The following is a 12,880-nucleotide window of genomic DNA, read 5'->3' as shown; positions in this document are numbered from 1 at the left end:
TAGTATAGATAAATCAATCACAGTATCTGTAAGATACTGTGGTATACACTATAACTGCGGCTGGGGTATCCGTTTGCTAAGTTTGTGAAATCGCTAAAATTCAGGTGAAGCGCCACAGAAGCTTGATGAATTTGAAGCACAATGGATGTTGGTAGGAACAAGACCTGACATATCAGCAAATTTTTTGAAAAATATATTTTTGATGACTGGAACTGGATTATATTTAATTTGATACGCGATTGGTTCTAACCCTCAACTCTTCGTGTTACATGTTCACGATGGCGCCGTAACCGTAGAACATGTACTCCTAATGACCAAAAACATGTTGCACCATAGTTACGGTAACGGCTGTTACTCTAATAACAAGCCAAGAAGGTAACCATTTCGGGACTTTATTGATAAAAAGGTAAACAAATTTAAAAAATTTACTTTTAATGAATTAGTTAGCCTACAGAATAGTGCAGTGTAACACAAAATATTTGTCACAAATACTAAAATCTTTTTCAACCTACGCATGTCTTCCAACCTTGGCTTCATCTCGGATATTAAACCTACTTTTACTTCATTTAGTGAATATAAGATAATATTATTGGTGGTTCCAGACACCTCAAGAGTGTGATGTCACCGTGTGGAGTCAGTTATGGAAGAACCGGCGCTCAGTTACCAAGTTTAACTGCAAGGATTCTCCAGACAACAAGGTGAACCACAGTTTAACAACCAAAATCTTAACTTATTGTGCTTGAAAAAATGTGGATTGATTTCCAATCAATATATCTTTTAGTCATAAAACAACACACTTTTAGTGAAATTATATTTAGGTAATCTATTAGGAAGATAAAGTATCATTATGGTATATTTTGTACGCCTACCATGTTGATAATGAAAAGTTACATTCTTGACCTGGGACTCTTTTTAAACTAGCCTTTTCAATTTAATTTTTAGAACAGAAAAGATTCACTCTACCGCATTGTTTATTTACTTTAAAGCACTAGTGTGGTAAAAAGAGCAGAGGGTTCAAGAATTGAAAGAAAATAGGTAAAATTGTGGTGTTTTGAACGCCAACTGATCAGCTGGTAACGACCAATTCAATTGTTAATCTGTGGCCTGCTGGCCGTAGGTTGGAGATCCCTGACATAAACTATGGACCTATGCGTGGAACGTATCCAGCAAAGCAAGGGGTGAGCCAGTACAGTACAAAGGTGAAGTGTACTGATACAAATTATAGGCAGATAGCAGGATCCTAACCCGCAACATCGCTGCCTTGGGCCTGTAGTCCCAGGTACTACGTACTGAGCCGTCGACTCACCTCCTTATTATTGATTATTGATTATCCTTCACGATGCTTAAAATAATTTAAGAGATACTTTAATTGTCTCTGTTTTTATTTTAATGCTGTAAATAAACTGTTTCAATACATTCAGTATTGCCAAAAATTTCTATGATTTGTCTACTGATTCCTGAAACAGTATTATATTAAGAATGCTGCTAGCAGTACCTATCCCCTAAAAAAGTAACAGAAAGAGTATACGTAATGAAGTTTTACAAACGTGATTAAAAAACGGCCGTAGATAAAGTAGTTTAAGCAACTCGTGTTATTAGTCTTTACGACACTCGTAGCAGTTTTCAAGGCACTTGTGTCGTAAAGACAATAGATATGTGATGGTTGCATAAACTACTATTTTCCATCTGTTAATCTAAATATAATAAAACTGACGTGCAGTTTTGTTTTTTGGTTTTACATTTTTTTTTATTGTGTTAAAATATTCATTGGGCTTTTAGAAAGTGGTTTTACTCTATGCCTTTACTCTATGTATTTACTCTATGCATAATTAATTTTTAAAATAAAAATTTAGCTATCATCCCATTGTTATGTTTAAGCTGTAGCCAGTTTTTAGAAAATAAATTTAAAGACTGTGGGCCACTGATAGTGCTGATGTAATTGAACGAGTTTGTAAATCTGATCAGTCCAATCGAGAGTAGGATGGTGCTTAGATATTTTTAACCTATTATTGGCAAGTGTTAAAAATGTTGTTTACAATTAGTTTCATACCTATTGGTAACTGATACATTGTGTAGGTGCAGAGTGCTGGAGGACTGAGGCAGATTGACCCGTTGGCACCCGAGGTATTGAAAGCTGCAAGACTTAGTCTCAAAACCATTGACAAGAGCTCCAACTCTGTTTATAAACATGCCCTCGTCAGAGTCATTGATTCCAAAGTTCAGGTACTAAAGAAATCCTTTTAGCGAATTTCCCATATAGAGAATAAGCTACTGTAGTACTCATGGTAGGACCTGGACCCGGGACCGATTTACTTTTTCGTTTTGAGGTCCCTAGAGGCCAAAAACACCATCTATTCAAATTCATATATGTAAAAAAATTGGAAAAAGATAGACTAAATACTCAAAAGGTATTTAAACCAAGACAAGAGTTCATACTATATGAAGTGAGATTTGGTCAAATACGAGTTTAAAATCGGCATTTTACGTGGGTTTAACCTGGGCTGCAGCCTAATTTGCTCGATATCGGGCGCATACCAGCTCTACGGTTAAAAAATGTGTAGCGTTGCTATGCAGGACCCAATTCTACATACCAAAATGTACAGTAATTATTTATTGACTTATTTGAGCTTTAATCTGTAAGTTTGTGACTGAAAAAACAATCTCAATGCCTTAATAATTAAGAACAAATAAACACAAACAATCATTACTTTAAAATAATGGCAGTAACCAATTCAACTTTTAGTATCTTCTACATATTAAAAAATATTGATTTTTCTTTTCCGAGTTGGTTTGGTTCTTCTACCCAAAACAGATTTTCATAATTTTGGTCATAATTTTAACTTTAAGGTATGCACGCACAGATTTGCCATCAAGCATCATCATTCATTTATATACCGTATTACTTGACTAAAAACATAACTTTTTTTTTAATTATTACTTTTAATTAATTTTAATTAATACTCAATTTAGAAGTATTTCACCAGTTCTAATTACATTATCTTACAGTTACAAGTTCTGGTCTAAGAACCTTTAGTGAAACACCAGCTTTCATTTGAGTTATTGATTATTGAGTTCAGGCGTATCTAAGCTGCTGAATAGCAAACAACCCAAATGTTTCCAAAAGTTAAGTTATTTTGCATCAATTGATAGTTGAATGATATTGCTTGTTAAAACCTCAACAGTAACCTAGTTTTATAAATATTTTTTAAGCTTACCATGAATGTGTTGTTATTAAAATGTAGTTGAATTATATTTTGTTTTGGTGATTGAGCTTACTTAAAAGCATTTACCATACAAATATGGTAGGTAGTTTGTTTCATACAGATTGTTAAAAAGAACATTGCGACCACTTTTCAATATTAGGGGCTCAAACATTCTACGCTACTTATAAAAATTCGTTTTTACATCCTTCTACAAAACACATGGGTAGTTTTTGGCTTGCAAATAAATTCATACTATAACATTCAGGTAACTATTTCAAATTATATTTTGCTGTGATTTTTATTTTATTTTAGACAGTTGCTGGCAAGAAATATTATTTGACAATTGAAGTTGGAGAATCTGAATGTACGAAAACTAGTCAAGAGGAAAACTGCAGTGTTAAACCAGACAACTCAATGGTGAGTGTTTCCTAACGAAAACAATTAAATATTGGTTGGTTTCGGTTTGGGTTAAATATCACCATTGTTGGTAATATTTGGTGTATTTAGGGTGGATATCTATGGATTAAAATTAAAACAATTTTAAAGTTCTTTATAATGTGTGAACAGGTTTAATACTATTTTTATAGTTTTTTTGCTATACCGTAATGATTTTGTATTATGTTTACTATAAATTTTAAATTTTGGTGAGTCGGTGGCTCAGTTGGTAGCGTCACGGACTTCGGGCCCAAGGCAGCGATGTCGTGGGTTCGGATCCTGGTCACTGCCGATAAAATTTATTAGTACTGCTCACCTTTGTAAGTACCCCTTGCTTTGCTGGATACTTTCCACGCACGGGCAGTTAGTCTATGTGGACGGTTAGCAAATTCAAGGTTAAAAGAGGCCGCCAACCTCTTAAAAAGAAAAAAATTGGATATGATTCTCAATCGTATTACTTAAGATCTTTGGCTTTGCTGATTTTCAGTTCGGTTCAGGTTCAAATTTAATGTTAATGTTAATAATAAACCAAAATATCTTTCAACGTTCAAATACAATCAGGGTAGTTGAAGATAGACAAACATTATTAACCTATGGCAGTAAATACTGTATTTCAGGCCCCAACTGAATTGTGTAGATTCCTGGGCTTGAAACAGTCGTGCATCGCCTTTGGAGACCGTATCAGAATTTGAAATTTCTTGCAGTTGTTGTATATAGCCTACCTGTATATACCTGTGTGTTAGTGAATGAAATTTATGGAAGTATTGTGACAAGATCTGTTCAGATAAACAGGTGAAGAATTACTGTTTGGTTATAAAGTAATACTTTTGTACTACATGGTGATGTTTGTGTATGCTTTATGTTGTGTTTTTTATTTGACCAGATGGACAGATGCAATGTCGTTGTGTGGGACAGACCATGGCTGGAACTGCAAGAGGTTATCTCTGCCCACTGTGGTAAATTAATGAAACGGGTCAGTACCATATTAATTTAGTAAACAAATTATGATGCATTCCTATCCTTTCAATTTTCATATTAAAACTGTTAAATATTGCATATAGTAAAATTTATTGTTTAAAAGTTTTCAGATGATAGTAATAAGGCATGGTTTAATAAATAATTGGATTCTATTTATTTAATTACTTAAGTATTTTACAATAATCTTTTTCTATACATAATTTTAACTTTTACAAAAATATTTTTATAATGAGACCTTGAAAGTTGATTTGTATGTTGACATAACAAGTTTTTGTGACTTGTTTAAAAAATGTTTAGTTGTTCTCTAATAGATGAGGTGAGATTCAACAATGAGATGAAATTTAAGATTTAGCGATGAAAGTATTGTTTTATGACTTTCAAGCAGAGCTGGGTACCAAGCAGAAAGTCAGAAAATCGAACTCCAACAGAGCTTTTACGAGCACGATCTTAAAATTCACATTTTTTTTCGCGGGCGATAACAATAATGTTTGTGTTATCATAGAAGAGGAAGATGATGTCTTTGCAACCAAAGATGTTCAATATTTTTCTGCGATTGCAAAATATGTTCAGGATTTTGCCACGATCAGAGGAGACATTGATGTTTTTGTTGCCGCAGGAGATAATCAGGATCTTACCGCGATCACGGAAGACGATGAAGATGTCTACACAACGGAATTTTCAGTGACTGCCGAATACGATGATGATGTGTCCCTGACCACTGGAGATATATTTTGCCGCAGGATTTTGCCAATATTACGAGAGACAATAATTGCCTACTCAACCGCAGGAGATGTCCACGGTTTGGACACAATCATGGAAGACCTTTATGATATATAAACAACCCCAGTAGATAATCTTGATTTTGCCTTTATTGCAAGGGACTATTTCGTTATTTCTGTACCCTGGGAGGTATTCAGAATTTTTCCTTAGTTGTGGGTTAACCTTAATGAGGTGTCCTTAGTTACACAACCGCGGGAGATGTCCAAAATTTGGCGAGGATTGAGGAAGACAATGATAAATTCCACATGACTGCAGGAGATGTTCAGGGTCGTGCTGCAATTGTGGCGGACAATGATGATGTTTGCATTACCACGGCAGATATTAAAGAATTTACCACAATCGCAGAACAGGATTATGATGTTCCTGAGATCTCAGGATATTATCAAGATATTACTGTGTTTACGGTGATGATAGCATTGTAAAAATGCCAACTACAAGTCTATGATTATGTACTAAATTTGATATTACTTTTTATTGTTAACCTTTTCCATTCTTTTAATTATTGCTAGTTGAAACTTGTGGTTTAGTTTTTGTTGTGAAATAATAATATTTATGTTGTAAATTTTCATTTATTTGTATTGTATATAAACCACTTCTCGAAGTATCAGTTATGATATTATCTATAATTATGTGAAATTGTAAAATTTGTATGTGTTTTCAGTCTGTGGATGCTCAATATGATATCAACGCTCTCCACGTTTCCATGTTTGAGGAGTTCAAAAGGATATACAACAAGAATTATTCTTCTGAAGAAGAACATCATAAGCGGCTCCGCATTTTCCGAGCTAATCTAAAGAAAATTCAAACATTGCAAGACACTGAACAAGGAACTGCAGTTTACGGACCTAACATGTTTGCTGATCTATCAGGTAATGGACAAAGGACTATGATAGTAAAGCTCTAAATCAAGTCAAATGAGTGATTTACAGGACTTTGGGAGTGAATAAACTAGGGAATGGGTGAAATTTTTTCCTCTAAGATTCAGAGTATAAGTGAGAAAATTAGTTCATAGGGTACACTAGTACACATATACATAATAAAAAAGAACAACTTTGGATCTTAAACTTGTATTTAATCTATGTTACCTCAATTAATCAATTATAACTGATGCTTATTAATAAACGACCATTGCCAATATCACTTCAAGGCTTTTCAAATCAAAACAATTGCTGATTTATTGTAAGATTATCGGATTTAAAATGCATGTCCTATATGCCTATAATGGGATGAAAGAAATAATTTGTTTACAAGATGATTTTCCCCATTAAATCTGTGAGGATTTATCTTTATGCAAGTAATCTACTGTAGCTGTTCTGAATTATTTTCAGTTGTAACTGAAATTGACCACTCGATTCCTGTACGTGATGGGCCAAAAGCTTGTAACTCTTAAAATTAATAATTGTCATAACTGAATGTTGTCATTGTTTCTCTAACCATAGTGTTATGATCTGTGTGTAGAGAATGAGTTCAAGAGGCAGTACTTAGGCCTCAAGACAGGCCCAGCCCCCAGACCCAGCAGGCACCACATGACTCCTGCAGAGATCCCAGATGTCACATTGCCTGTAGACTTTGACTGGAGGGACCGGGGAGCAGTTACTCCTGTCAAGAATCAGGTACAACTCAAGAATCAGATTTTATATTTGATTTAAACTCACCTATTAATAAAAAAAATCTGCTTTTGTTTCAAAGCTAAACGAACATAATTCAACAATTGCTGAAGACGTGTATTTATCTCTTGGCCCATAGAGCGACATATGTAATTATTGTGAAAGTTATGTGGTCAATTCAAGAATAGTTTTGGTCATTTTGGATGATTATAACAAACCTAAATATTTATTAAACCTAATGTTATTTCTACAGGACATATATCTGACATGTTTAAGGAAATATTTAAGTGAAAATTCAATCAAGCAAATAGAAATTCGTTTGTTCTCCAGGCTTGCTTCGGCGGGGGTCTTATGAACATTAATAACATCAACTAGGTTTTAACAAGATTAATATTCCAAAAAACTATTATGAAAAATCACACTGTGTTGGTATAAAGCCTAATACTGCACACCATAATATAAACCATGTAAGGTTACCTCATTATATCCTCCCTTACTCATTGTGCAATATCAAAACTAAAGCAAACCTACAATTTTGTTTAAACAGTAGCTAATATATAATAAGCCCTTAAATGTTACTAATTCATATGTCTCCCAACACAGTTGTTTGATCTAAAATGTTGTTTTTAATTTGTAAGTCCTTATCGCCAAACCTATCCGATTCATATTTTTGGATTATTGAATTTTTCTAGTCCTTTTGTGTTAAAGATATCCAAGTTCCTCCGTACTTTACTCCTGCCATGTGATTCTGTTTTACAAGGTTTGATGTCTGTAGGGACAATGTGGGTCATGCTGGGCTTTCTCAGTGACTGGTAACGTGGAAGGCCAGTGGTTCTTGCGACACGGGAAGCTGCTGTCTCTGTCCGAGCAGGAGTTGGTGGACTGTGACAAGCGAGACGACGGTTGCATGGGAGGCTACATGACACAAGCGTACGAGGCTATAGAGGAGCTCGGCGGACTGGAGACGGAGGACGAGTATCCTTACGAGGCAGAAAATGAAAGCTGCAAGTTCAACAAGACAGAGGCTCGTGCTACGGTGACCAGCTCTGTCAACATCACCACTAACGAGACCCAGATAGCTCAGTGGCTGTACAAGAACGGACCCATCTCCATCGGCATCAACGCCAACGCCATGCAGGTAGGTTATATTACTATTAGGTTTCACATTGATTGACACATACTTTTCAGTTTGTAATATTTGTAGAGAAGTGTTCTATTGTTAACTTCAAAATATTATTTGTGGTTTTCTTCAACAGTTCTACATGGGAGGAGTCTCACACCCTTTAAAGTTCTTGTGCAGCAAGGACCAATTGGACCACGGAGTGTTGCTGGTTGGTTTTGGAGTACACAGTAAGTACCAATTTAGATGTTAAATAAAAAAACAGGAGGAGGCAATGAAAGCCCACAAATTTATAAATAGTCCTATATGTATAAATATTTGATAAAAACACAGTTCATCTTATGCCTTTTTAACTTGACAGAATCATTTTTCCATGTCTGTATCATCTTCCTGAAGATAATCTTGAAGGAAATCATCTTCCTTCAAGTAACGTCTTTTTCCTTCTTGGGATTCCTTTTTGTTTTTAGTCTCTTGAAAATTCGATTGAATACTTGTCCCAGCTTTTCACAAGGAAACACTTTAATTTCCTGGAAAATTTTTAGCTTCAGCTCAAGCATCTCTGGGGTGACTTTGAAAAACCTTGAACCTTAATAAGGTTATAGGGAGAACCCCTAAAGAAATAAAAGTCCAACGTGAAGCTTCCAACAACAAAAGCTTCCTGACAAACCTCTCAAGACTTTGAGATACTTCGACTTGCAGTCTTTCGACATTTGCTGGTGTAAAAAGAGTTTTGCGGAGTTACATGGATGAGTGTGTTTGGGCCAACCGTTTCAAAATTCCTTCTGACTACTTCCCACCTCACTTAATGGAAAACAAGTATGCAGTGTATCATAGTAATTGGAGTTACCATACTTATATTCTGGACTCGCTGACTTCCACATCTTGTGAAGGTAGGCCCCAAAACAGCCGTGTCACGTTGAGATAAATGTCTACCTCTCTGTGCTCTCGTTCAAACCAACTTCGGAGATCCCCAAAGAGCCTCACCGTCCATCTCCCTTGTTCCTCCTCCCAGCAAGTCTTTCTAAGTGCGTTCTCAGGCTTCAGTGCAACTGAAAGCACCGTTCTGATCAAAGATCCGCTTTTGTTCAAAAGCAAGTAGATCAATCGGAATCACGAGGCCGGCTGGCTCCGACGCTGTGCAGAATGCTGAAGCCATCCAAAGTCCTTGAAGTTATCAATGTATGACAAGATTATTGAAGTTTTGTTAGTTTACTTTTATCTTAGCATACAAAACGAGGGTCAATAATCAATCATTGAAGTCTAGTAATCAAAAATGTAAGGTTATTCGGAACCTATAATTTAGATTCACATTAGTGACTTACTTGAAACTTTATTTGTAAATTTAACAAACAAATTCAAATATCTATATATATATATTAGTATCACTAGCAGTAAAAATAGTGTTAGCAGAGTGTTTTCAGTAGTGTTAGTATTGTCTACTTAAATAAATCTTTGTTACTGTGAACCATACTAAAAATGTCATAATTCTCATAATTTTACCAAGATTTGTAGGGTGTTTATGATGGTTTACATAGTCTAAATTTAGTTAGATTATTTATAGTTGAAAATCTTATGTTGGTGTATTTTTAGCGAATTTCCCATGTAATACACTACAGGGAATACACTACTGTATTTATGGTTGCGGTCCCTTGTGAATCAATTACTCAGCTATTAATAAATATTTTTCAGGATCAACTATAAGACACAAGATCTTGCCTTACTGGCTGGTTAAGAACAGTTGGGGTCCTCATTGGGGTGAAAAGGTGAGATATACTGTTTTATTTTGTTATTTTTGTTTTCAGATTACCCTATGTTTCACAAGTCCCTACCATTTTGGATTGTTAAGAACAGTTGGGGCCCCCGGTGGGGAGAACAGGTACTGTGTTTATTTACCAAGTATTGTCATAACTATTACATATTTTACTTTGAGTTCAAATCATTCTCCAAAATTTACTCATTTATTTAGACAATTAATTGTATCCTAAAATATTCGAAAAAAAAACACAATGTAATAAGTTGCTTAGATATTTGCAGTATTCTCCAAAGTGAATCAGGTTTTTGTTTTAATAATTTATTTATTACTTCAGGGTTACTACCGAGTCTACCGGGGAGATGGTACTTGTGGAGTGAACCAGATGGCTTCATCTGCGATTGTGGGCTAAAGTTTAAAAGGTTAGTAACCAAACAGGATTCACCCCATTTACATCGTCTTATTTATTTACAAAAAATCCCAGTATCACTGAAACATTTTTTATGATGTTTTATAGCATTTTATGGCAGAAAATAATACTTAAATATAAATAGGTGCATGCCAGCCTGTATTAGGGGAATTATCAAATCATTCAAGGAATGTAATATTTTGTTGAACAAATTTAAATAAATTAAAATTAAAATTCAAAACATCTTTATTTTCCTTACATGTACATGGGTATAAACCAATATATATATGTACATAATAAAAATCTACATAGGCACATATAATCAGTGCTCAATTTGCAGGGGAACGCGGCGGAACGGAGTTCCGGTACCTCTCTTTCAGGAAGATAAAAATATTGGCATAAATAGGTACAAATCACATTAAATAGGTTACAGTTCCGGCACCTCAATTTGTACAAATCGAGCACTGCATATAATATTATATATAACAGGTGGTTGACAAGCTGGAAGTCTGCTTTCAGCTGCAGGCGTTCGCAAGCCTCGGATGTACCAGTACGTCAGCCGTGATACTTTACATCACGGACTTGACGTACTGTTACGGCATCCGATGCAAATGGGTTAAGAGAGAAAATATACAAATAAATAATCGTCCCCCTATTGTACCCTCTAACTAACCCCGAAGAGGTTCCTACTCCTGTGGCCACTCAAATCAAAGTTGATTTTTGGTCTCGCAAACATGCTGCCTCCAGAATCCTCTGTCCTCTGCCATGTCCACTTCTCCCCTAATATTCCATACATCTCCAGCCACTTGGATCGCTCCATCTTAATCTTGGCCTTCCTAATGGACACCTTCGTTCTGGTTGACTTCTCCACACCCTTCTTTTGTTGCATTTGCATCCTCCTCTCTTCTTCTCACATGACCAAGCCACATAATTCTCCAACTTCTTATCCTGGACACATTATCTGGTCTCCTGTAAAGGTTCCTGAATTTTCTATTTTCCAATGTTCTCCAAACCCCATCTTCAAATATTGCCCATATAAAAAGCTAGCTCAAAATGGTTAAATTATAGGTAGAAGTATTTTGAAACTCTTTTTCAAAACACTATAATGGCTTTTGTATTTGTTACAGGAATCCAGAGCCAACAATCAAACTACTCTCTTCTGATTAGGTAGTAATTTTAGTTTAGCCATAACATTCCTCATTTATTTATTTTGAGGGTCTTGTTAAATTATGTTATGAACAAAGTTATGGTGATACAATGTCTTAAAAAACATTGGACTATTTTAATTTTTATAAAAGATTATTTTTATTTTTTAACGTTTTAACTTTGTAAGCTATGAGGTTTTTCAGAATTTATATTTTCTTTATGTGGTATGGGCTGACCATACCTGTCAATTAAGATTAAATTAATTTGAATGGATATCTAGTTGTTCAGTGCCAAATATTTATTTTCAGTTACCAACCCAATGCATTTCCAATTTGTTTAGACATGAAGTCATATATAGACATATTGGATATAAGCTCCTTAAGGACACTGACATTTTTCAAACTTTTGTAATGTTGTGAATTGTAGTTTTCTGATTATTGAATTATAAGCTCTAAAGATTGTTAAATTAATTTAGCTGCTCTGATGATTAACAGGCCCGTGGTTAGTATGTGATGCACTATGGGCCCAAGAGGTAGTTGTGCCCCCACCCCATCAAACATAAATAAAATCATAAGCAAAAACACGACAGTAACTTTTTTTGCTAACAATTTTAATATTTTTCTCGCCCAATTTGACAAAAGGAACTGACGTTGGTGAGTAATGAAAAAATAACATAAAAAATTAAAAGCCTACAAATAAAGATAAGGCGGAACAAGTAGCGACATAATATCATTAACTATAGAGGTATAATAGTCAATGATAATCTGCAGCAGTGGCAGTGATGAGTCATGAGTGGGAACCAAAAGTGAGGAGGATTCTACTGTCACCCAATTTAAGATATATGTTCAAATAGAGTCTTTTGCTTGCGCCCCCATAAAAAAAAAAAAAAAAAAACTCTTGTGCCCCTGTGCCCACCCGGCCCATTTGTAACTGCAGTACTGATGATTGAACAACTGCTTTTAACCTTTAAATAGATAACAATATTTCATTCCAGCATGCTTTTTACACATCATGAAAACTTATTAAAATTTGACCTACAACTAGATCTAGCATGACAATTTTTTACTTAGTTTCTAGACATGGAAATGTATTTTCCATTCGTAATAATATAGCCCTACCATATGTTGTCGTGATAACAATATGTAAATGTTTTTGTAAGCTACTTTGTAAATTATATGTAATAAATATTAACTAAGGGTTAAGAGTGTAATTTATTTCCTTGTACGGACATAAATAAACAGTATCAGCAATCTGGCACATACTTTCTCCCATTAGCTTGTCAACAACTTTTATCATGGGTAAAATGTGGGATCGACGGAGAAAATCACAAAAGTTGAAACTTTTCAACTGTAATTTTTAAAGCAATCAGTGTTTTACCATTTTCTTTAAATCTAAGGACCATAAAATATTTTCAAATTTTAAATAAAAATCGGTTGAGCTGTTTTTTTAAGT

At 34.7% G+C, this 12,880-nt stretch overlaps 1 protein-coding gene across 4 annotated transcripts in view; it reads left to right on the top strand.

Moving 5' to 3' along the window:
• LOC128988613 (uncharacterized) overlaps nucleotides 1-12,630 on the top strand; it is a 73,936-nt gene extending 61,306 nt beyond the window's left edge. For 3 of the 4 annotated variants that reach the window (XM_054410092.1, XM_054410085.1, XM_054410067.1), the window contains 11 exons: nucleotides 603-698; nucleotides 2,077-2,223; nucleotides 3,516-3,620; nucleotides 4,522-4,611; nucleotides 6,058-6,265; nucleotides 6,855-7,009; nucleotides 7,779-8,141; nucleotides 8,260-8,353; nucleotides 9,813-9,886; nucleotides 10,211-10,295; nucleotides 11,410-12,630. In XM_054410092.1, coding sequence (XP_054266067.1) covers nucleotides 603-698; nucleotides 2,077-2,223; nucleotides 3,516-3,620; nucleotides 4,522-4,611; nucleotides 6,058-6,265; nucleotides 6,855-7,009; nucleotides 7,779-8,141; nucleotides 8,260-8,353; nucleotides 9,813-9,886; nucleotides 10,211-10,285 — 1,407 coding nt within the window. In that variant the 3' untranslated portion in view covers nucleotides 10,286-10,295; nucleotides 11,410-12,630. Of the gene's footprint in view, nucleotides 1-602; nucleotides 699-2,076; nucleotides 2,224-3,515; nucleotides 3,621-4,521; nucleotides 4,612-6,057; nucleotides 6,266-6,854; nucleotides 7,010-7,778; nucleotides 8,142-8,259; nucleotides 8,354-9,812; nucleotides 9,887-9,925; nucleotides 10,000-10,210; nucleotides 10,296-11,409 lie in introns of all 4 variants that reach the window. The other variant, XM_054410077.1, reaches the window with a different exon arrangement.
• The last annotated feature ends 250 nt before the right edge of the window (nucleotides 12,631-12,880 follow it).

The sequence above is a fragment of the Macrosteles quadrilineatus genome, unplaced genomic scaffold (assembly GCF_028750875.1).
Source record: "Macrosteles quadrilineatus isolate MER2022 unplaced genomic scaffold, UCM_ALF_1.0 Scaffold_1__1_contigs__length_201487025, whole genome shotgun sequence".
Lineage (NCBI taxonomy): Eukaryota > Metazoa > Arthropoda > Insecta > Hemiptera > Cicadellidae > Macrosteles > Macrosteles quadrilineatus.
Note: the sequence above shows the minus strand (reverse complement) of the source record. Positions and strands in the feature narration are given on the sequence as shown.